At 40.9% G+C, this 25,791-nt stretch overlaps 1 protein-coding gene across 6 annotated transcripts in view; it reads right to left on the bottom strand.

The window, feature by feature from the left end:
* The window catches only part of CCDC85A (coiled-coil domain containing 85A), a 147,420-nt gene that overhangs the window by 17,423 nt on the left and 104,206 nt on the right, over nucleotides 1-25,791 (bottom strand). For 5 of the 6 annotated variants that reach the window (XM_087823573.1, XM_087823574.1, XM_087823575.1 and 2 more), the window contains exon 3: nucleotides 20,148-20,224. The exons of the other annotated variant lie outside the window; for it this stretch is intronic. In XM_087823573.1, coding sequence (XP_087679699.1) covers nucleotides 20,148-20,224 — 77 coding nt within the window. The remainder of the gene's footprint in view (nucleotides 1-20,147; nucleotides 20,225-25,791) is intronic. 6 annotated transcript variants of the gene reach the window in all.

Here is a 25,791-nt window from a genome sequence, read left to right as displayed (position 1 = left end):
GGTACAGGGCAGTGGCCCCGAGAACAAATTGCTCTGCGAGTGGAGAGATACAGCACGCTGCAGACCTCAAAAACCCAGGCACCGTCCCACAGAGAGCGAAATTGGCAGGAGGTGGTTTGTGGAAATTACGGAAGAAAATAAAGCTTTCTTAGCAACACAATAGGTAAAGATTCTGCACTTAATTTTAAGCAGACACACTAGGAAAGAATAAAATTGCCAGGAAATAGCAATGAGGGATGAAACAGCACCCCGGTGCAGGGAGAGCATGTGTGACAGGCAGAGGCAAACCAGGACAGAAATCTGGATCAGAACAGGGACCACTCTCTCCCTCACAGGTCGCTAGGGGTTGCAGTCTGTTTACATGCTTGTCTCCTCAGTAGATGGAAGATTCCTGAGAACATGTCTTAGTCGTAACAGCTCTCAATTACTAGGCTCCTGTTACATGTTAGGTCTCTCCTGAGCATGGTCAATTAAGAGATTATTAAGGCTCCCACTACATGTTAATACCTAGGGATCAATGAAGGGTGGGGGGGAACATCTATAATACTCTCAATAAAGATAAATTAAGACACTGTTGGCCTTGTGCTATTCTCAAGAGTTTACACTACATGATTTTTTTTTCTTTTTGTTTGGGCCCTAAAGTTCTTTTGTTCCTTCTGTTCTGGGAAGGATCAGAGGAGAAGTGTGCTAATATTAATAACTGATCCGGAAGAACCAGTGCACTCCAGGGGCACATCAGCTCTGCTCATTTGACTTTCTCTACTCCAGGCACATAGCTGTGGCAGTGACAGGTATATAAAGTCTGCATCTATAACAATATCCCAAGGCTTTTGAAACTTGGGATTTTACAAAGGAGCCTAAGGAGTTTGTTGAAAATTACTGACAGCTCAGTTTGAAATACTATGAGTTATGCTATAAACGAAATACAATAGGGCTCCAGCTAAGTACAGTTATTTTATCAAGAGAATAGTCTATTTCCTGTTCTTTCTTCTTTGGGTTCCAGTGAGACTCTTCTGGATCCTGTGCTTTTCTTGCCCCATACTAATGTGACCCAGATGTCACCCTCTCAACTCTGGTTCTTGTTCATTCATATTCATAGTCTCTCTCTCTCATCCTGGAATAGGTGTCAAAAAACTTGCTTCGCTGATGGTTCTGCTGATGAGTGAGTCAGGATCACGTGAACTTTCTTTTTCATTGTTTAACAGATGGGTGTAGTCACCTTGACCCCTCCCCTTATGGGAGTTAACAAGACTCTTTTTCATAGCTCAGTTTTAAGCCCTATCCCATTTTGCATAATATTATATATATCGTGGAGCTCCTCAAGGTCACTGCACTTGACTTACCATGTCTGTAGTCATGATGACTAGCATCCCATCTGCACACAGTAGCATAGCAGTTGCTCAATAAATGTATTAATGGAGTATCAACATCAGTGTGTAAGACTGGGACTTTTCCTCTATCTCAAAAATAGTTGTGTAAATGCTTTCTTTATGTGCCTATGTACTTGGTAATTAGTAGGTACTCGACTATTTGTCAGGTAACTAAAGCACACTTCTAGGGTGCTAAAATGGCCTGAAATGAGTGAAACTGACAGTTTTGTGATGAACCATATTTGGCAAGCTACGAAATTTAAACACAGACTAAATTCCCATCATTTTTACCCCCTCTCATTAGTCAGTTACTATTATTCTAGCAAAATAAATCTATTCTCAAAATCTTGAATCACTTCCATCTATTTCTAAAGCTACAATGAAGCTCATATATGTTAAAACAGTAACTCAAATGATCACTAGGGATGGTAGGAGACCAAAAGCAGAAATAGACTTTATCGATGGGGCATCCAAAGTATATGCTGAATCCCATCAAAATTGTTATGTAATAGCAAACATCAAGTGGTGAAAATAAAAATCATCAAAAGGGACAGTATCCTCAACTTCATTAATTACAGGCCAATCTATATGTTTCCAGGAGTTACTAGATAAGGAAACCAGATGGTAATATTTAATCACTCACTCCATTTATCATGCCAAATGATGGCTAAGATTGAGGTCTGTGGAGTCACAGTAGAGGGGGTAAGGAGCTTAAATTCAGAGAGCCTGGATTTTAGACAGTCGTCCTGTTCCAGGAAACAGCAATTCAGAGGAACGTGAGCCTAGAATGTGCGGGCCAAGAGTAGCACAACTGAGGCTGACAGGAAAGGCAGGAGTCCGATCACAGAGACCCTCCTACAACATATGAAGGCTTTGAAATTAATTCTATACTGAGGCACAAGCTGTGACAAGACCTGATTTGTGCTTTATAGATCTCTCTAGTTATGTGGAGAATAATTTGGATGGGACAAGACTAGCTGGGATGAAGTCCAATTAGGATATTAACAAAGAAGTTCAAGTGAAAAATGATTACTCATTGCCTGCAATGGACAATAGCAGAAGGATATTGATGGATTAAAAGACAGGACCCTATGAGCCCTAATGTTTATTCAAATGTAGGCAATGAGGTTGAAAGAAGAATCCAGAATGGCTCCGAGCTTTCTGGCTGGGTACCAGCTAAACGGTCACTATTAACCAGGACAGGAAGTGCCAGGAAAAGTAATATATCTAACTCTTTCATCAGATTCTAAAATCAAGATCAAAGAAGTAATTAACAATTTATGAAGCCCCAAATCATCCTTCTCACAGCTAACCATACAAATGGGTTTCTTCTGACATGTGAAATAAAAGAGTTTGCAAAATATTTCAATTGTAATGATTTTAAACTCCATGCCATGATGAGAATATCACCTGATCAAACAATATAATGTTCTTGGAAGGAAAGTAATTTTGAAATGTCTGTGACTGCAGGTATAACTTGAAGATATATATAGTTCCAAGAAAAATAATAATAATAAATGAAAGTAATTACAGAGATTAGCCCTTTTACAAGGTTTAGAGAGGGCCAACCCCAGGAAGGAAAGAATATCATGAAAGGGCTAAGACAGCAAACACTCTGTATCTCTATAGCCAGAGTGACAGCATACAAACAACAACAGAGCCTGGATTTTTTTAAAAAAAATAGCTGTTAAACAATAGGTAGGAAATGTGGACAATTAGATTTATGCACATTCTGCCTCTAGTAATGAGTTTATGTGCTTAATTCTTGTATTCTATTAACCATACAACTCCCAGTGAAGAACACTGAAATTTGTAGGAAAGAAAGAAGATTGATACATCTTAATAATCAGGTTGCTATTCAATAGTAAAAGTTTACCACATATCTGAATACTTTCAGGTCTTGGGCTTATAAAAATGTAGGACGGAGAGGGCACAGAACTGAATTGCCAGTGTAGACCCAAAAGCAAAAAAGTCATGCTAACAACCACTGCATCTGGATTTCAGAGCAGAGCCATTCATGCTCAGAGCCCAGGGGAAGACACAAACAGAGCTAGCGCCCTCGGGCCTAAGCCGCTACTTAAGATAAATACTTGTGGCGTTGACCAAGAACTGCTCCGTGGTGAGGTGGTGTTTGCTGCCCTGGCTTGAGCAAGAGAAAGGGTCTTCGGTTCACGGAGGAGCCTTCCAGCACTCAAAGCTCGGGCACCAGAGAGGCGCGTCAGCTCCGCGCAAGGGCAGCCGCCTTCCAGGAGCCGTGTGGGTGGGACAGGCACGCACAGCTGCTTGTCAGGCTGCGCTCCCGCCAGCCCGCGCTGGCGGCTCTGTCCTGGGGCGGTCCCCGTGACCCTGCGCTTAAAAGTTCAAAAAACCACGCGTGGCCAAGGTGGTCTGGGCAGTGTAGCCTCTGCGTATGTGGCAGCAGGAAAATCAGCAGGAGAAATGCAGTTCCCCGTGAGTGAGGACACTGTCGCACACGGGAAGCAGAGCGAAAGCATGAGCTCTTTTCATAAGCAGCCCTTGCTGTGAGGGGGAAAGTGACTTAAAAATGGGTTCATTTCTGCCCTACCTCCTAACAAATAATGCAAAACAAGATTTTTTGACTCGAGCTAGTATATGTTCCTTTAAGTAAAAAATGTTCAAAAAGGTAAGTCTAGGATCCACTAGAGAGTTAAAACAAAATAAAATATAAAACAACTTTGCAGAATTAGTACAGAAAATAAGTTCAAAAATCACCCATCAAATCTAGGAAGTTAAAAACGTGAAATGGGCCTCTCCGTTTGCATTGCACTCAGTGCTCCTTTGCCATCTCCAAACTTAGTTTCCCAGGATACAGTCCACAGTTAGCCATTTATCCTTCCCCATTTTCATCTCCAACCCTGACCTCTGCCCTGAGGTCCAGATGTACATATCTAGCTCTGTATGTGACATCTCCTCGGAGACATCCATGCCCCAAATACAGCGTGATTCCCCTGCACCCCAGCCTCCTCCTCCCGGCCTTCCTCATCTCAGAAAGCGCCACCGCTCATACACTTGCCTACATCAAAACCCAAGGAGTCGCCCTAGATTCCCTCTGGAGCCGCCACGCTGAACCACCCCTGGGGCGCCATTCGTTGCACAGTCTGCGGGAACAGCTCCCCCAGGGGTTGTCAGTGCCCAGCCTGTGAAGCCACGCGGGGTCTCTTTCCCTTATATTCCACACCCAGCCTGTCACAGAGCACTCTCAGCTCTGCCATATTGGGAATCCAGCCCCTCTCCGCACCATCCCCACCCTGCCACTTCGTTCAAGCCACCATCAGCCCTTAGACCATCAAGATAGCTCCCTAACAAGTGTCCCTATGTCTGTACTCTCTCGCTGCCTCTGTCTTCTCTACCCAACACTGCAGTGACCTTTGAGGATGTTAATAGGTGATTTCGCATCTTGCCCAATTCCTCCAATGGCTTTCCATCAGTTCAGACCCAAATCTTAACATTTGACCTTGGTCAACACAGCCCCCCGGGGTCTGTTCCCTGCCTGTCTCTCTGACTTCATCTCGTTACTCTCCCTCTCACTGTTTCAGCTACAGTCCGTCCTTCCTTCAGGTCCCTTCAGATGTCACTTCCTCAGAGGGGCCTTTCTAACTCCATGTAAGATGCTCTGTCACTCCGGACACTCTCCAATGCTGTACCCGGCTTTTGTTTTCCTCATAGTGATTATCACTTCCAGATATGACATATTTTTGTTTTTTTAAATAATGATCCACCACCTACTAAAATGTAAGCTGCACAAATTCCTTATTCAAGCCTGTATACCTATTGTCTAAAATAGCATTGGTCCATAAGAGACACAAAAAGTATTTGAGGCGTAAAATATTGAATGAATGTCCAAGACATCCCCCACCCATGACCTAAAGAAATCCCATTCCATATTTGTTAAGGGTTGTTTTGGTTATACTAAGAAAAGCAGTGGAAACCCAGTAATCACTTCTCACTGAATGAATATCCCTGTGCCAATCTAATGATAAATGTGAATGTTTTTAATTTCAATTAGTGAGATTACTGCTTTTGTCTAGCCTAGATTCTAGGGATAAAAGATAGCATAAATAACTGAAATTTAAAATAGTTTTACCTAATCCTTCCATACAAGCTTTGATCACAGCTAATGCCGAAAAAACAAGTCTGCCTCGTTAAAAAATTTTATTTTCTGAAGTTTCTGGGTGAAGGACTTAAGAGTAATGAAAGGGCCAACATTCTGAGCATGTTACTCAAGTAAAGGACCTGGCTAAACTTTAAAATGCATAGCTAAATTTTTCTAAAAAGTTGATTAGGAAATTCTGAAAAGTGACATCATAAAGCTTTAGAAAAGGCAAATTTTAAAAAGGAACTTTTTTAAAATTAGAATTTTTGCCGTAGTATCATCCTGGGGAAAAAAACAGGTTAACCAGTAAAAGAATTGTAAGGCTGGCTAGAGGTGTCTTTTTTTAAAAAAAAAGTGAAAAGTATTTTGCCTACTCAAGAGAAAAACGACTCAAAGACTAGTGAGCTCCATAAGCGGCTCGCTCCTGACCCTCAGCAAGTCGCTGTCAGCGCTGATACCGAGAGGTCTGCCAGCCTCACGGGGCGGCTGCGAGGGTGGCTAATGAACTTGACTGCCAGGCCTCTGGAAACAGTAACTGCGACAGAGAGGCTGCTACGGTCACCACCTGGGCACTGCCAATACGTTTGGCCCTTGTTAAGCTCTCTTCCACCCCTTGGCTCCTCTCATGTCAGTTGGTCCTAGTGGCAAAGACAACAGGACAGGTGAGGGTCCTTCCCACTTTCCTGTAGGTCTCACCCTGACCCGCAGGAACGCCCTGGGCACACGGACCAGCCGTTGTTCCCCCCGCACTTTCCAAGGCACCGTGCCGGTGCAGCCTTTCCTTTCCTTCCCGTCCACGCCCCCATGCACCGTAACTATAACCCACGTGTCTGCAGAGATCACGGGGAAGGGGGATAGTAATATGAAGGGCCTGAGAAACAGCATTCCCTTAACCCTTACCGGGATCTCCCGATGTCTCATTCTTTCACGAAATGCCCTCGTCTCAGGGAAAAGAGTGATGCTGATTCCTGACCTCCGCCTAAGCGGGAAATGGTTTTCCTCACTCACCAATACACATGGATTTAGAATTTCTCTCATCTTTGAAGGACTGTATAGAAATCCATGTTCTTTCCAAGCTGCCAGCCTGTGGTGTCTATTCTGGAGACAACCTGCCCCGTGCTATCTAACCAGCAATCCCTAAGACATGCGAGAACAGCAGGGACACAAAAACAATGTAATCAATCACTCACTAAAGGACAGCTTCAGTTACCATACCTGTGTGTCTCAGAAAAGTGCAAATTTCCTAGCGGACAGAACAACAACAATTGTCCTTCCTGTACAGGAGGACTTGTCTTTTCAAGTCAAGTGCAAACATCTCCATCTCCAACAACTTCATTCCAAAGCTAAGTGTTTTGTTAGGAAAAATTACCTCGCCTCTTGCTCAGTGACTCCTCTGGTTCATACTGATCACTTAGGGCAGGTTTTGGATGCTAGGACAAAGGAACTTAAACCAATGAAAAAAAAAAAAGTATTGAAAAAAGTATATGTGTATAATAAATTCTTTATGTACAAATGAAAATTTATGTAACAATATGAGAGAGCCCAAATAAAAAACACATTAATATTAAGAGATAACCCAAATAATTGACAAATTATTCTAATGTGGAACAGGGGTCAGCAAACTACTTGCAGAGTTAAATCCAGCCCCTTTCACCTATTGTGTAAATAAAGTTTTATTAGAACAGTCCCATGCATTCACTTAGATATTCTCTGTGGCTGTTTTCAGCTGTTCTGGTGCTACAATTGCTGACATGAAAAGTTGCAACGCACCATATGGTTCTAAGTCTGAAAATACTATCGGGCCTTTTGCTAAAAAAAAAAAAAAAAAAAAAAAAGAAAAAAAGAAAAAAAGAAGTGCCAACCCCGGTAGAGAGGACAAGAAGGTTGCTGCAGAACGCAATAGTCAGGGGCAATTTTGGAGGAGGAGGCGGGCGGCTTAAAGATAAGCGATAAGTAGGCAAATATTCTTTCCTCTGTTATTTATCTAGGGCCTAGAAATGTCCTGAAGATTGACAAAAGGATGAACTCTTCCCATGCTGAGAAAATCGTTAGAGGGATGAAATCTCTCAGTGAATAGCAAAACAGATGGACTAGAAACTAAACTGGGTTTCTTGGCTAATTCCAAATTCAGAACCCAAAGATACCACCCCAGAGGTTTGTTTGGGATGGTGGTGGTGGTTTTGTAGCTGTCTTGCTTCTAGAGAAACACACTTGCCACATGACAGGTTTCAGAAAAAAAACTTGCTAGACCAGTGGTAACAAAAGCTGGACACAAACTTCACCTCTGCCCATTAGTGGACATTCTCTCACCTACAAAACAGAGATAGTCACCACAGGGGCCTGGGGCCCAATCGTTAGGACCGCAGCTGACACTCGGGTTGCAGTCAGTGCTCGTGACAAAAACAAATGTCGACCCTGCATTTAAAAGGAAGAAGAGTGTAAAATAAAAGAACTGGACACTGTCCTTCTGATGCCCCACAGTGTCTCTCCTTGCGTCCTAAAGACTTCAGACTCTGAACACTTAAAACAAGTAGGACTGATGCCTTCAAATAAAATTAACATAAAACATACACTGAAAACAAAATGTAATTTCAGAAGGCAAAAGGTATTAAAACTCAGTGTGATAACATCAAACATTTTCTGCTGGTTTAAAGACCAATTAAATGCTTATTTATTCCTAATGCCCTATTTATTCCTTATTAAAATCCCTAGGGCTTCAATTTATAGACCTGAGAAACCAGCCAAATTGAGAGATGCCTTACCCCATTCTCAAGGCTGATTCTAAAGAACTCTGTCAATATCAAGACCCTGAGCAGGGTACTAAGTGAAAAACACTGGAGGGGCAGCTGTCCTTACCTGCTCTCAGGCCCACCTTGATTTCATTCTCAAGTGCCAAAGGCTCCGTAGAGCTGGTTTCCCTAACCAAGAAAATCCCCTTCCAGAAAAAACAGATGAATGCCCGACGGCCACATGAGCCACCTCTTCACAAGTGACCGCTTAGAGAGTCCAGTCTTAAACAGACCTCTCCAAAGTCCTTTGAAGTCGGCAAGGAACTTGAGCTGCCATCACCAACTATCTTACCATTTGCAGAGCTTACGGACAAGCATGTGAGTTTTGCAGCTTAAAGAACCATGAAGTGAAACAGGAGTGGGGCAGGAACAGGGCATGGAAAGTGAGCAAGGCTGGTCCCAAACAAAATAACCAAATTCAAAATGCAAAGCTGCTACAGCCCCCTTTGTCTAAAACTCTCTGTTGGAAAGATGTCATCCAAATTCTAAGCGTAGCTTCTGCTAACTTTTGGCACTCAGCAGAAGCTTGGCACCCAAAAGGACAAAGACCCATTGTTCCCACACAGTTATTTGTGATCAAGTTTACTGGAGTTGAGATCTGTTTCTGAGTGTGCATTTTATGCTTTTCCTTTATGAGACTTCTATAGTGTGGCTGTTAAGTTTCCTAGCATATGAAAATGTTTAAGTAAATAAAAAATCCCTCTTTTTGGCATTATGACACACCTGCCTTGGGTGTCAGAGCAGCTGATATATCTTGGCTATTAAAAAGCCTCCTCTCTCAGAGCCAGCTTTTATGTAAGTCCAGGATGGCTCCCATCTGGTCCCGGGTTTATTATTTGTTATCTGTCAAACATTAGAACTTCTGCCTCGCATGTTGTTCTGTTGCAAGTAAGAGGCATTTTAGGTGAAGAAAGGATGGTACCAAAGCCTTTATTTGCTATACTACATTTGAGTCAGATTTACATTTTTCCTGTGATCCTTTCATTTCTATATTCAGTCTTTTTTCTAATATAACTGCTAAGAGCAATGGCTGGATCAGCAGTTTTCAACTTTTTATCTCATGGCACATGTAGACTAATTACTAAAATTCTGCAGCACACTCACAAATATATTTTTTGCCAATCTGGTATAATTTTGATTTACAAGAATAATAGTAATTACCTACCCTTCTTGCTCCAAAATAACTTTAAAAACAATCAGGTGCCTAGGCTGAGGAATCTCAGAGGGAAGGTGGGGGTGGGGGTGGGTGGGTGGGTGGGGAGAGATTAATCAAAGAACTTATATGCTTATATGGACACAGACAATAGTGTGGTGAAGGCCTTGGGGGAGGGGATTAATGGAGGGGGGAAGGGACATCTGTAATACTTTCAACAATAAAGATAAATTTTTAAAAAATCAGGTGTGTATACTTGTATATAAGGATTTCTGGTACCAAGAATTAACAATCAAACACAACATTATTATGCAAAGTGACCACTAAGATGCAGCTCTATTATGTGACCTGTATATTTACGGCTCAAGACAGGGCGTTCATACCGGACAGCTGCTGTGTTGGCTGCTGTCCTTGTTTTACTGGACGGTCTAAGGGAAAAGAGGTCAGTGCCCCGGCCTGAAGAGTCAGGTGTTGCGTGCTTTAAACCTTCATGTGGCTCACAGGGTGAAAATCGCTGAACTGGGGGAATAAAACTGCTAAAATAACAATTAGTCCAAGAGCTTTAGGCAAGTAGGTTAGCTGCCTCCCTATTCTTTTATTTTGCTCTTTGTAAAAAAATAATAGTTCAAAAGTTGCTTCTACTCCATTAACCTACACTGTGGGAGTCCCCAAAATCTCAAAGGGATAACAATTCTGAGAGAGGGCTTGCTGTAATCCGCGGGCCGCAGCAGAGCAGCTCCTGAAATCACAAATATCTGAGGCACAGTGAAGTCTGAGGACCAGAGTGCTCCCAAAGGAAAGGCTCTGACCAGGTAAAGACACTTCTACCAAGGACAACTGAGCACTTTCAAAAGGGAGGGACAGTCTGTGAACTGTCTCTGCCGAGAGTAACCCTGCCTTCCCACCTCCGCTTCTGGGCCTAGCACGAGAGCCGTGGTCAGCAGTGCTTTCTCTGCGGGACTTGGGCCTGGAACAGGGTAGAACCTGAGCACGGGGGGGACTGTCTCAGCCCGGAGAAGGCTGGGGGCCGCTGGGCCAGACGTCACTGCAGCAGCCGGTCAGCGGCCCGTCAGGACCAGACTTAGCCGGACACAGGGCTGAGGGAACCGATTCCCTCTGTTTCGCCAACTGCACTGCTGTGGCCTAAGTGCACACAATCTATGACTTTCAGTCATGCCGCATTTGCAAATGTGGGCGGGCTGTTTATCAGAATATTCCACTGCTCACTGACACAGAAACTACTTTGTAGAATTTCTAGAATAAACTCATAAGCCCTAAATCATCTGCTAGAATGCATACCTGGCCACCGAAGGCCCCCAAGTCATAAAACAATGAAGCAACGCCTGTAATTTACTTCATATGCTCCTTCACCTCCTCTAATGAGCTTCTTAGGTTAACATGCTACCAGGTTATATAGGCTCAGTGTCACATAACCTGAAAGATACTATATACAAGCTCCATATAACTGTAAGAGCAACACTGATCACAGCCTCAGTCTACCTCCACACCTCCTCTCTCATTCTCTGCGTCAACCACACCACCTAAGGAAAGACCCAGCCCACTTCTTGCTGGCTGCTATTTCAGATGCTTTAGACTACAGAATAAATCCAATAAATCTGATAGTCTCTGAAAAAATATTTTCTTCTGGACATTGTTCCTTCTGTGTATCACAAGTAAAGCAGACTTCGACTTATATGCAGTCACACTGCAAAAACTAGTATGTGCTATCGCATGTCTGTTTTTTCACAGTAATTTATTTCAGTTTATCTCTGAATGGAATTACTGAAAAATACATTACATTTCAAAATAAAGAATATACAGTTTTTTCAGTATGAAGGTAAATAAGTTAATTTTCTAACATGTCCTATACGGTACTCTATCATAATTTAAATTTTTCTCTCTCTGAAATGTCATGTCTCCATTTATTATATGAAGTCCTTTGAACTATTTTTACATGAGCCTTTTTAAAAATGTTTACATTAGTTTATGGTCTCAGGAGAAAATCTCCTAAATTCGGGTGATCTTTACTATGATTTGTACCAACTTTTAAAAGGCATTTCTTCTCAAATTTGACACCTAAGAAATAACGCTGTATTTTTTAGAAGTAATAAGACTTCATAATTTGGGGCACTCTCTGCAATATTGTGTTTGCAAACTGGATTGAAAGTTCAGCTCCAGGCTGCTTGTCAGATACCAGAGACCGTGGCAGAGCGAAGAGCTCCGCGCCCCCTGGACAGTGATGCTACCCCCCAACTTCCCGGGAGCTCCTCTCCACCCCTGGAGAGAGCCAACTCAGCCGTCCCATTTCTCTATCTGTTCCTCAATAGAGACCCCCTCATCCTACGACCTAGGTACTTTGCGTGGATACAAGACACGGACCCCAGCTTTCATTGATCCCGGGGCTCTGAATGTTAAGGGCTGGAAAGAGTAACTTACCAATAAGGCAACAGGGGGCTTTGCACCTGACCAAAGAGAAAGCAATGAGGACTTATCACACTCATTTTACTTTTAAGTAAGTATATTGGTGGGGAAAACAGTGCCTTCCTGTTCATTACACATAATTTTATATAGTGAATTAAAAAAAACCCTTTAGAGAATGCACATTATCTCTCAAAACACACAAAAACTAACCCTGCTTAGCCTAGTACCTGAGCTCCATCCACCACATGCGTATTTGGTGTGATGCGAGTCAAAGATATATACCCACAAGTGCGCACGATGTAAGCAAGTTTCATAGCTACCTGATGAAGTTGTACTAACATTAGAACCCAGTGAGGTAGAATAACCCACAATGGCATAAATCAATACCTGTAAATGAAAGACCAAGCATGGTATAAAGTTGTAGTTTTAAGGAACTTTATATCAAAATAAAAAGGGGTACACCCCTGGTTTGTGTGGACATGACATGTAAACACAGACTTCCTCTGGATAGAGAGCCATGGATTTCCAGGACTGAGAAGAACTGCCCCATCAGCTAGAACAACCCTCTTTCAGGCAAGGCACACGCACAGAGGTCAGAGGCATTGTCCTGGCCCTGCCGCTGATTAGACCAACGCCGAGCTGTGCTGATCTCCAGCTAGTGATTGTCCCAGCATTGTCACAGGACCTCCTTTAGCCACGGATTACTGACAAGAGTCCAAAGTCACTGCTGACTCTCTCAGCTTTCTAAAATGATAGTTACAATTTGCTTATTTCTCACACGATAGCTTTTAAAAGATAATTTGGTAAAAAGTCTCAAATCACTTAGAAATTTAAATGCTTATTTTGTCAAAGAATATAATTTGTTTATATTACATTTATTAGCTATAGTATATAGGGTGTCCCAAAAAATGTATACACACACTTTGAGTAATTATAAAGGTATACACACACTTTGAAAAATTAAAATACATTTCATTTTCAAAATTGAACTATCAGCTGTTAAACTGTGTACACATTTTTGGGGACACCTTATATTTATATTTAGGCAACACAAATACTGCCTATATTACATTTATATTTGTCTACTTAATATTTAGAGGATACAGATAACCACCAATTATCAAGAGGCACCAACTTTAGTTTTTTTATGTGTTAGAAGCACCTTCACTTTGCTCAGGCTACAGCAAAGAAAGAAACTATAAGTACTTTTAAAAATGCCTGAACGTCATTGTAGGAAAGGCCTGAACCAGATGAAGGGGACGGCATGGTGTAGACGCCTCTTTAGACACATCAACCACAGAGGTGGTGACCTCCAGCAGGAAATGGAGACTAATGAGGCTGTGCTCAGGAGCCTCAGCATCTTCACCAGCTTCAGCCATGCCCAGTTTTCATAGCTGCCTACTTTTATATCTATATTTCAATAGAATTTACCCTTAATTCCCAAATCAAACAGTGCCCAAGATTTTCCACTTTCTATGAGCCCGTTTCCTTACCCTGTTAGAAAAGGAAAGACTGTTTCATCTTTAACTTTTTTTTTTAACTTTTGACTTGACTTTGGATTTTTAAAATAGCAAAAGGAGAGTGGAAAACCGTTTCGACAAGGCAACGTTTCTCTTCTAGTTTCATCTCGAGTTTTTCCCAAATGTCCCTCCATAATGCTTCTCATTCACACATCTGTGATTCCAGTTGGGATGACTACACAGCAAAACTTGATGCTGAGAGAATCCCATCATTTTGGGGACAAATTCTGCCAAGGGCAGATAACAGAAATGCTGCTATTTTTATGGCTACTACAAAAAAAAAAAAAGGCAACAATTTAATATGCCCTAGTGATAGAATTATTAACATGCCAGTGTAGATATAAAAAGGCAACACTGTTAAATATGAACTGTCGATACCATAATCCCTAATAATAGAGTACTATTAAAATTTAGCAATTCTATTAATAAGCTTAATAAGTGGCATAGCTATATTTTCTATGCTACTTCACCTATTTTCTCTCATTAGAATGAAGATTTCTTATCATGTATCAGAAATTCTCAAACAAGAACCTTCAAGCATGAGGGGAATCACAGATGGATGTAAATCTCACTCTGAGGGCCTTCCATGTTGCTTTTGACATTTTTTTCCTATAAATTTTACTGATATTTTCTCTCATAGATTTTCATTTTCCCCTTAACCCTGTCTCCATTTACGTAGCTTCTCCAGTGTGACTTTTCCCCCATAAATTTATTTTCCGTATCTATTCGTCTCTTTTATTTCACTACCCGCACGCCACTGGTGTAGCTCCCATCTGTCCTCTGAAAACTCTACTGAACTATACCTAACAGCTTTTTTTTTCTTTTCTTTAATTATCTAAATTATGGTGATTTAGAGAAAATGCTAATCCACAAGCACTATTCCTCTGGTGGAGTATTTTCCCAAATACGACTCTAGCAGCAACCAACCCTTAACAGGTTTAACTTTTTCTCCTACAGTAGCATCGGGATTCTACGCAGGTTGTGCAACCTCGAGTTCCTATCCGTGAAAAAAAATTTTGTTGCACATGTTACTGCTCAGGAGCACCAGACAGAAATTTCCATGAAATAACAAAGACCACCGCCACTTGCCTTAAGCACCCGGGAAGCATTAACATGCGCCTGCTTTCTGTGCAGTAGTTAGATGCTTTTTTAGAGCAATTCAAGCCCTGTAAGAGCCATACATCTGTGGCCCCACAAGACAAAAGTGACTTGCAAAAAATGTTAGAAAAACGTGAAAAGGGGAAAGAGGAACAACCTTAAGTATTTCCACAGCAAAAAAGAAAAAGCACCTGTGGGAAACCCCTGTGTAGAGAGAATCAGCCCTGTCCGCCCAGCCGCTGGAGATCCAGGGGGGAGCTTGGGGAGATGGGACGGGCCCGGGGTTGTCCTGGGAGCGAGGCGCGGTTCCTTCAGCTCCTGCGCCCCGCCCAGCACCTCTGGCAGCTCTCGCAGGTCCTCCCTTTGTCACACACTGCCCTGGCCACGGCCCTGCCCCTGCCCCGGCCGCTGAAAGGCTGCGGTGCAGGCCACACTGTCACCAAATCACACGAGCGGAGACTTTTCCTTCCTGTTCCTAAACTTGGACGCTTATTTGTGCGAGGACAACAAACAGAAACGTGCTGGGGGGCCCCCTGTGTGCTCCCAGTTGCTGCGGCTCTCAAACCACTTGCCAGGCCCGCAGTGCGCGGGCAGGCGGCAGGGCACCGGGCAGGCGGGCAGGGCACTGGGCAGGCGGGCAGGGCACCCGCACTGACCCTGGGAACCTCTGAAGTGCAGGTGTCGACAGGAGGGCGCTTTGATTTGGGGATGGTGCCTGGGGCACAGAGGAGGTACAGGGCGCTTTCCAGACAGATGCTGGTGCCAGGACACTGGATGAAGGGAGCGGATCTCCCAGGGGGGCTTTTAACAAATGTACTTAATTGACTTCGGAATCTCAGCAAACTGCTTGTTTCACGTCTCGAGCCCTATTAATGATGCAAAATCCAAACTCAACACAGGATAGGTGAGATCGTTTTAGAGAAGCTTTTACCTCACTGTTACATTTGAATAGTGCCTGATGTCCTCAGAGGGTGGTGTTATCTATAATAAAATCATCAGAAAGGTATTCTGTGTCCGCTTTAGGATCTGTCTAGATGAACAGACTTCACTGCAGATACAGTACGTAACCATACTGACCAGGCCTCAATGGAAAGTCCTCATGGCCAGAGAGAAGGGCAATGGAATGAGTAGAGACCTAAGCAAGGCTTCTGAATTTGGGCTAAAATATCATACACCTTGTAAACTGCAACTGTAACTATCTGTTCTCCTACCCATCTACCTCCAATGCACTCTGAAGAAAAAGGCCGTCTCTTTCCACATTCTGTTAAGTATAAGTTTTTCATGCAGATGTCACCATATGTGTTTGTACAATAAAATTTAATGATTCTGAAGTATTTTAAAATGTGTCAGAAGACTCTATAAAATGCATTTTTAAAAATTTATGATGCTTTAAGATAAACAGAATATTTGTCTTAAATCAGAAATAAAATAAATGTTTAAGAAATCTTAGGTGGCTAATCAGATACCATGTCAACTTTTAAGATGTGTTAAACAAAAAAGGATTTGACAATAAGAAAAATAGCTTTAACAGCTCAATTACACTGAATTACATGAATGGTATGAAGTGACTAAAGGAGGCACTGTGTGTGCTAGAAAGAACACTGAGTAGGCCTATGTCTTGGTCTGAGTCTGCCCAGGACTATACTCATCACCTCTGAACCTTAGATGCCTTTACTTAAAGAGGGGGTTGTCCAATGTGATAGGTAAGGTTCTACCCAACTTTGAAAATCTATCCACAGAAAGTTTGTGTTTACGTATAAATGTATACATGTAATAGGTATGTTCCTTTTCAATTTTATATAAAATTCCTTACAATAATTTTACACCATAGTGGGTCTTTTATTTCATAAATTCCTACTTATGTCATTGTGGGTGACTCTACCTCACTCCAGTTAGTAAAATTTCACAGACGGCAGCAACATTTAAGTAACACACAATCTTCATTTAGAGTTCATGTCACATTAATATACACAGAATGGAGCTCACAGAACAGTCTGAGCAGTTTTAGCATTGTGTGTATTTTGAGAGGTTAGATGCAATTCTTTGAAATATTTTTAAGTGTATTCTGTAAAAACATGTTTACATTAGTTTATGTGTTCAAGAAAGAATACCTAAGTTCAGGGGACTGCTAATGATCATTTGTACCAACTTTCAGAAAGCATATTTAAGGTTCATTCACGTTGTCACATATTGCAGGATTTCCTACTTTTAAAGGCCAATTCGTATTCCATTGTATGCATATAGCACATTTTACTTATCTACTCATCTGCTGATGGACATGCAGGTTGCTTCCACATCTTGGATACTGTGAATAGTACTGCAGTGAACATGGGAATAGACTATCTCTTTGAAATCCTGATTTCAATTCTTTTGGATAAATATCCAGAAGTAAGATTGCTGGATCATATGGTAATATGCCAAGTGAAATAAGCTGTCACAAAAGGACAAATTACCACATGATTCCACTTATATGAGATATCTAAAATAGTCAAGCTCACTGAAGGGAAGGATAGAAGAGTGGTTGCCAGGGGCTGGGGGAGATGGGGTGTTGAAAATCAAGTTCTCGAGATCTAATGAACAAATCATACCCATAGAAAACAATATTGTACACTTAAAAATCTTTAAGAGGGTAGATCTCATATTGTTTTCTATCAAAATTAATAAAATAAAAAGACATTTCCTTCTCAAACAATACCTATGAAATACTACTGCATTTTCTGAAAATAATGACACTGTTCTTATTTTAGGACACCTCTAAGTACTGTGTTCACAAACTGGATTTAAGGTACAGCTCAATGGTCCTTGTAAGATATTCTAGAGACTGTGGCAGAGCAAAGAGCTCTGTGCTCACTGGGCAATGACCTGCCATGGTGTCTATACTGATATTCCATCCACACTTCCTGTGGGCTCCCCTGTACCACTGGGTAGAACCAACTCTATTTTCACTGCATTTTTCTCTCTGTTCCTGAATGAAAACCCTTCATTCTAGGACTTGGAAACTTAAGAGCTAGGAGGAACCTTGTCACTTATAAATTAAGAAATAGAAGCCTTTGGACCTAACCAGAGAGAAACCCACAGCATCTATTACACACGCTTTGCTTATTTTAAAATATGTATTGCTAGGGAAAAATTGTGACTTTCTGTTCATTATATGCAATTCTATATAAAGAATAAAAATGATCATTAAGGAGATTTCTTCCTCCAAGAAAATGTTTTACATAATTAAACACTAAGTTATCAGCAAAGAAACTGGACACAGTCACAAAAGATATCTGATATACTTGGAATACCAATTGCCAACTATATTCTTATTCCTATTTATCCAAAGACAAGTGGATATATTTTTAAAAACTTGGGAATCAAAAAAGAATACCTTCTAATCAAGGCACAGTGAGCAAACTCTTAAAACTGAAAATCAAGTGTTCAGATACTGAGGCTAATTTATGCAATGATGTTAGCTTGTTGTACTGACTTGACCTTGCAAATCAGCTAACATCGTGCAATCAGAAATAGTTTCCGCAGGAAAATGTCATAATTATTTGTAATTGTCCCACTGACATCTAAGAAGAAATTGCATATCCTTTGTGTTATCCAGCCCAAGTCTCAGTCTTACACGAGGATTCACACTACATGAATTTCACTGTATGTTCTTTTCAGTTGTATTTACACAAGTAGTTGCAACTGGTGGCTCTATCATATCTGTCTTAGATGTAAATAAAGACATCACTAACAAATACAGAAATTTTATGGAAATAATGCTCTTGAACTGAGATAGATCTATTGTATTCTTTGCATATGTCCAATGGCTTATTTCAAACAATGGATTTTCTTTGCATTAAAGTAATCTGGACACAAAAATAACTGTTTAATTCTATAGCATTTTTCCATTTTACCATCTCTGAAATCAGCAAGAATCTGACATGAAATCATTGGCATCTTTCTTCTTTCTTAATGGTACATATCATAATGGGGCATCCCACATCAGTAACACCTTAGTTTCAATAAAACATGATCTTTCCTAGCCATTTCTTGTGCGGGAAAAATAACAATCTTCATTAATAGAAAATAGCAATGCATTTAAAAACATATGCTTGAATACTTTACACCTTGAAAAGTTTTTTCATCTCTTTTACTCTTAACTATGTAAGTACTATATATTGAAATACACACACATCAGGTACAGTTGAAGACTCTTGATTTCCCTTCAAGACCACTAACACTCACTTTTGCAGATTTTTAGAAGTCCATCTTGTAATCATGTTTGCATCTGTAGTTCCTCTTAATAAGATAGCACAAGTGCTAGCATTTCAGTGTTAATGGGAGCCCCAGTTCCTACTCACAGGAAAACTATGAAACATCTTTTTCTCTTTCTCTTAATTTACATTCCCAGTTGCCTCTGAGATCATATAACCATATATAATGTTCACAATCAACTAATTATATTTTTTTAGTTTTTGAAACGGAGAAGTTTTTAGTCAGGGTCCTAGCACAGTCATACTGTGAATGCAGTATAAAAGGGAAAATGGCAAAGAAAACTTGAAAAGTACAGAAGAGCAAAGAAAAAAACTCTACGTAGTACTTTACTTCATGATACAGATAAGCCCTTCTGTCATCATGACTTTGACATCTGTATAGCTGGAGAAGGGAGATAAGTAGGTTCATTTCATTTCATTTCATTTCATTTCATTTCATTTCATTTCATGATTTCCAGCCAGCTGGCTGGCCAGTGGAAGTATGAGACAGGCATTCTCACATGCGGTACCTGATGGCCTAAATCATCAGTGATGAGCAGAAACAGTTTTGTTTTAAATGTCTTCCCAAAGCATATTTGCACTAATGTTTCTATGTTTCCTCCTGCACTATAACCAATCTTGTATTTTCATTTAAACTACTGTTTAGTAGCTATTTGAGTTTTAATTTTCCCTTAGTCACTTATGAAATAGAAATAATCACCAAAATGTGGAAAGAACATCAGCGATTAAATGCTCACTTTCATAAAATATTTAAATGCATTGCTGTCTACATGCCTGAAAAGGGGAGCAACCAGAATCAGATTTGTTCAGCTCCTCACAGAACATTTCCCAAGAACCACCGCCTCAAAGGATCTCAGCCCACGGAAATAATTTTATAAGGAAAATATATGGCAAGGCATTAAACCCCAGACAAAGTGCACTTTACATTCACCAGGGAAAAGAAATTAAGCCCCAAAGTAAAAACTGTCAATTACTCTCATCACTTTGTTGTTGTATCACACAGAACTTTAGAACATACTGATTTAATTAAAACATGAAGTCCTCAAACTACCTAAGCTTTGTCTACCTCATAAATTAGCAAAATTTTCATTTAAATACGAGTCCCTTCTCTGTCTTCACCAACGACATGCACAATGTATATGGGCAGTGTTATCAGAGTACTTTCTACTTCTCTTCATTTTTCTCTTCTTCCTTCCAAAATTATTTTACATTCTTATTTCAGACACCTGCGTCCTTTATCATCACGCTTAAGAATCTGGATAATATGATGGTCATTATGGAAAGTAATCACACTCCACACTGATGAATGGCTACTTACAAAATGATTTCTATCATTGAAAGGAGAGAATGTAGTTGAGACTTTAAATTCCAAATAAAACGCTCCAACTCAAAGGACACTGACTAGCTGCGAGCTCCCGGAGTCACCCACCTGGGGCAGCATGCGATTCTCTTCCTCCAGCTGTCTGACTCTGGCCTCCAGCTGCCTAACATAGGACAAGGTTGATTCTAAAATTGAAAAGAAAGAACTCACATTATACACACAGGTCTGCTTCGGTGCACTGTCAGGATATTTCTGGCTTGAGGTATCCAAATCAGGTAGTGACCACTAAATCTGTTATTTAAAAAGGGAAAGAAAAATCCCACCATATTTCTCCCCAGAAAAACAATAGCAGACGCTATCGAAACAACAAGCAGTTTGAACAATCGTACAATGTTGAGGAGAATTCAATAAATGTATAAGTGGTGAGACTGTAGGCTTTTGTGTACCACGTAGCCCTCAGAACATTAGGCATCTTGAAGACGCTTGTTTTCTCTTTTCTACTTATTTTGTGCAGTCTGAGCTTTCAGGGAGCTGTCCCACACATAACACTCTTTTGTAATGTTCATTATAATCAAATAAATTACAAGGTCATATTAAAAATAGAAAAAGCATTTCAAGTTTCCAGCTCCCTTCATTTTCCCAATAAATATTTCAAGTGTTAAGACCAACATTTTCTTCTTGTCACAAATCTATAGATATTAAGACTGTAATTCAGAGAATGGCTATGAAAGAGCTAAATAACATGAAGTACGCTGAATTTTGACTTTCATTTTGGCTGTGTGTGACAGAGACCCAAGTTTCCGCCATATCTCCAGGTTAATCAGGGGCAAACTTGAAATTGGTTCTTGTTCTAATTTCTTCACAGGCTCAGGTGTGGGCTGAGCTCACCGTCAGCATCATGCTTAGTTACAGTGTCCTAGTGAAACTTGAAGGTTCACAGCTTTACACCTGGGAAGGGGTTTCATTTTGAGGAACAATCTGACTGTAATTATTTTTTATTAAAGAGAAAATATTCAAGCACATCATATAGCCACATAGCTGCCGTTCATTACCCAAGAACAAACCTTTCCGGCCTAGTGAAATGTACCTAATAGAGCGCAGAGCCATTTCCAGAGTAGGCTTTAAAGCAGCAGCCCTCTTCAGGCAAGCTGAACTTAGGATGAATAGTGATGCAAATTCATACCTGATCTGAAATTTATCACGGAAACTCTATAATTTTTATATGGAAGTTGATTATATATGACCGCAATTCTGTATTTGTGACCTCCAAGTCAACATTTTATTTTCTTAAAATACATAAGGACCGCCAGTCCTTTAGTTCACAAATGTATCACCTAAGCTCATCCCTGACCAGTTTATAGCGGCCCGTTCTCACGAACATTGGCAGAAAGTCCTTATCAGTGACATTAGTGTAACCGCCCACTGATCTCGCACCAGTGGAGAACACAGCCTTGAGTGGGCCTCATACAACAAAGAAACACAAGATGAAGGAAACTGAAGACATTTGCTGGAAATAGGCTCTCATTTTTTAGCTCAATGAAATGTTAAGAGTTTGCTTTACAGGTTCTTCCAAATGGGAAAAAAAAAGTATAAGGCATAAATGAATAACAAAATTATTGGTTTCATAAATCTGCTTTATCCTAGCAAATGAATAATTTGTGGATCATCAAAATGTGAATGCAGATTGCCCAATTTACAGTTTTGCAAGCCCCACTTTCTACTTAGAAAAACAGCCACTTGAGCAGGGCCAATCAAGGGGAAAGTTCAGAAATATTCTATTTAAATGATGTACAAACCCATTTCTTTTCTCCTTTGTTTGAAATTTACATCTTGTCTATGGCCATACCACCCTGAACGAATCCGATCTCGTCTGAAATTTACATCTTATCTTTCTTGTCCCTATACTACACTATCCCTGAGGCTGTATCCCTAAAGCAGCTGAAATGACTATACAGAGTGATTCAGGCGACTTAAAAAATGCCACTAAATGGACTTTAATTCAGTAACTTGATCTCAGTCACTTTCTCCTTTTAAAAATCTTTGCAGTTTACATATTTGATGTGATGCTTTCACAAAGTTTCTACTTATATTTCAAAAGTTATGTCAGTACAAAAAAGGGGGAGGGATTACTGAATTTGGAAAGCATTCTCCAATTTCTGATGTCAAATTACAGTAGATGAAGTTCAAAGCTTTGTTTCAAAGCATTCACTGCAAATACAGACAAATATAGGAAAAGCAAGGGAATATTTTAGACAGGTAAAATAATGAAAAAAATTAGCTTTATGGTGAAGGCAAAGCTAAGGAGAGCTATGAGTTTATTCATTCAACACATATTTACTGTGGCACTGGTTTTTGTCAGGCACTGCTCTGGAGTTGGGATGAAAAGATGACCAGCTATTGCAAGTCTTAGGTTTCTCAGAGCACAAATTCCACTTTAGGACTATAAACCCATAAGCTGTGTTCCCCAGGGCCCTGTAGATTGAGGCTCAGTCCTGTCTCTGTTGCAATTATTACTTAATAATGAAGGGATGGAGCAAATGAGGAACTTCTGGAGGTGGGAGGGAACAGGAAGAATAGCTGATGTGCATGCGTAAGTAAGAGAACTCATGCTCTTAGTTGTTTTATTCAAGAAACTGATCATATAATCCATTAATGGGAGTGGAGTAGGCAAAGATTTTTCTAAATATACTGTAAGGTCATTACTTTTGTCCCTAAATCCCTTTATGAAGAGCCACTGAGGAAACCACCCCAATCCTTTGTGAAGTGAGAGAAAAACAAATATTTATTTTGTTAATCCCTTAGGGTTTCAAGGTTTATTTGTTATTGCACCATAGGCTAACTAAGCCTAACTACTGGTACATAACCAGCAATGGGACAGAAAATATGTAAACATTTGTAAATAAAACATAATGGGATAAAGTGTAAGGAGCTCCATACCTTCAAAATATATCATAATCCACATCCCAGTCCTAAGTGATCATTATTTAAAAATAACTGAATAAAATCTTGTAAGAAAGAAAAGGGGCCCCTTCTGTCCCAGAGGAGCATGTTTGGCCATGTCTGCTACAGCCCTTTCCCCATGCTGCTGCTTCCATTTCCTTCCCTACTCAAGGGGCTTCCAGAGTGGTGCCAACTATAAAACAATTGGCCTTCCATTGCACCCGGGGAACGTGGACTGACCTAAGAGAAGTGTCTGACAAACACTGCCATTCTTTCTACTTACCACATGAGACACGTGCGCTCACACACACACACAACTGAGTTAGAATATCCCATCACTGGAATTGATCTGTAAGGTTTACACCAGTGGCTGACAGCTGTTAAAACTGAGATTCCAGAATGCCATTTTGGCTTTCAGAGCTCTAGAGACTGAGCGTCAAGGCTCCCCCTGAAAAACAGCCAAATACTAAGCTACACTCTACAGAGATGTCCTGTGTATTAAAGAATGACCCTGTCTTCAGGAAGGATATTACCAGTTGCAAGGAAAGAAGGCAAAAAATAAAACGGTAAGGTGATGTGAAGTTCAGTGCTAAATCACATGAAACAGCAGCACAGAAGGAGAGCGACAGCGGCGGTATTTCTTTGAAAGGAGGAACCTGAGCTTCACGGATAAGCAGCAGTTGGATGGTCAGAGAGATGAGAGTGGAGCCGCAGGAAGGACAAGGGCTGGAAGTGAGGACTAATCCTGTTGTAAACAGGGAGAGGAATCTCAAGAAGGAAGAGAAAGGGAAATACTGGGGAGCGAAAGGAGGAAAGGCCAGGGTGCTCCCACAGTCGGGACCTGAAAAACCAACGTCAAGACACTGTTGTGCAGGCGATGATTTTCATCTCCCCCCAAAAGTTATTTTATTTCTCTTGTCCCTGGTGGGAACCTACGGACATCTACACATTAGAAAAGCAAGGTGAAGCAAACAATACCAATGTGAAAACCCAACCACATTCTCAAGATGCTCTTTGGGTAAATCTCCTTCATTTTTTCAGAGCACAAACCATTTCTCTCCAAGTGTCTCACTTTTCTTTCAACCTAAATGTAAACGTCCACAGGACCTCTTGCAATAAAACAAATGTAAGGAACAGTCATAAGGATTCCACTAAATTCACATATTCTCGATGTTTCCAGTTTTAGAACTGGAGTGCACCTTAGAGATTTCCTAAGCCAACCTGTCCTCGCTCCCTCGACTCGTTTGGCAAATGGGAGAATAAAAGCCCAGAAGGCAGTGAACTTAGCTAAACACTTGGCATCAGTCAAATACATTCAAGAGATCTTGTTTCACTGCTGAGACATCACAGTGATTCCCATCTTGGATCTCCTAATCATTAATATGTCAAGCTTCTTACATAGATCGTTAAATTCTAAGGTCTCCCTTTTTCCCTGTTTTTAGATTTTCCCAGATGGATATTTACCTTTACGACAGCTTGATATTTTCCTTAGGCAAATATCCTGGACTTGATTTCACTTCAGTTTACTCGATCACATAAAGCAGCTCTACGTTTTTCTCTGCTAGTTTGAAAATGCTCTGATGAAAATACTAGGCCCTCCTATTTCGCCTTGGCTGCTGGAGCACTGTTTCTCTCAGTCAGCAAACACCCACCCTTAAAGTCGTCCATGAAGGTGTCTGATTGGTGTACATAAACGGTTTATTGTTGGTAGTTGCAGCTGTCTAATGTTCGTCAAACTTCTGAGTGGTTTTGATTAGATGAAGTGATGTCAAAATTTCAGGGCAGAAAATAAAATCTGGTGCTGGTCCATTCCAAGATAAACGACAGCACTCGGGAGAGTGTAAAGAGAACAGTCATCTGGAGGCTCTAGCAGCCAGGGCTTTACAGGTGTAAGATTTTCTGGGGCTAAGAGTTAGTCCCCCCTCAGCCAGAGAGAGTCTAGTGGCACTGACTTCAAATCCGGAGGCAGTCTCTTCAATAAACCCCAACCTCTAAAGACACTGATTGTATTAGCCCCAAATTCATCCCACCAGCCACAGGCTTGCACACATTCCTAAGGAAATTACTTCAGAATTACATTTCAAAAATTATTACTGTTCCAACTAAAAGTGTTTCTCTTCCTCAGGCAAGCAAAGATGAGCCTCCTACTTCAAATTGTATCAGCTCCAGAGTATAAGTGATTGATTACATTTCTCACTATAATTTGATACTTATTTCTTAAAAATCTTGCTGGGATCAGCATTTTCAGACCTGCCTGGACACTTCGCTCAGACTGCGTTACTGACAGAGAATGAATCGGGCTCGGCCGCAGCCTATTATCTGTGAAGTGATGCTCCTGTCCTCAGACCCTTCCTCCGTGCCCACCTGAAAGGAATATGAGGCAGTTTATTTTCTGTGCCGTTCCTGCCACGTAGAAACCTGCTCATGGCTACTCACTGGCCTCAACTTCTTAGCTCTGGGTCTCTGCCCACACCCGCCCTGGCCAAACACTCAGTCCAACACCTCTAATTCCTCTGTGCATGGTATGGGAAACAGCTTCCTAATCATTAGAATATCCAAAGGCTGAAAAATGTGACAATGTACTTCATGTTAATGGAGGTGTTCAGAGTAAGATCAATGAGATTCTGCCAAGATTTCTACCTGTGTATGCTGTCGGGCTGGTCCCCTTAACTCTGAAGTCCAATAATTCCACATTTTCAATTCTTTCTATTCCATGGATTTCTTTCAGTCTCTTCTCAACTCATTTGCCAATACATCATATATTGAGTGACTCAGGATTTCTCTTTACTTACTTACGCTGTTTATTTTCATG

Source organism: Miniopterus natalensis, chromosome 13 (assembly GCF_054644295.1).
Source record: "Miniopterus natalensis isolate mMinNat1 chromosome 13, mMinNat1.hap1, whole genome shotgun sequence".
Taxonomy (NCBI): domain Eukaryota; kingdom Metazoa; phylum Chordata; class Mammalia; order Chiroptera; family Miniopteridae; genus Miniopterus; species Miniopterus natalensis.
The sequence above is the reverse complement of the archived record's forward strand: the minus strand, read 5'-3'. Positions and strand labels throughout refer to the sequence as shown.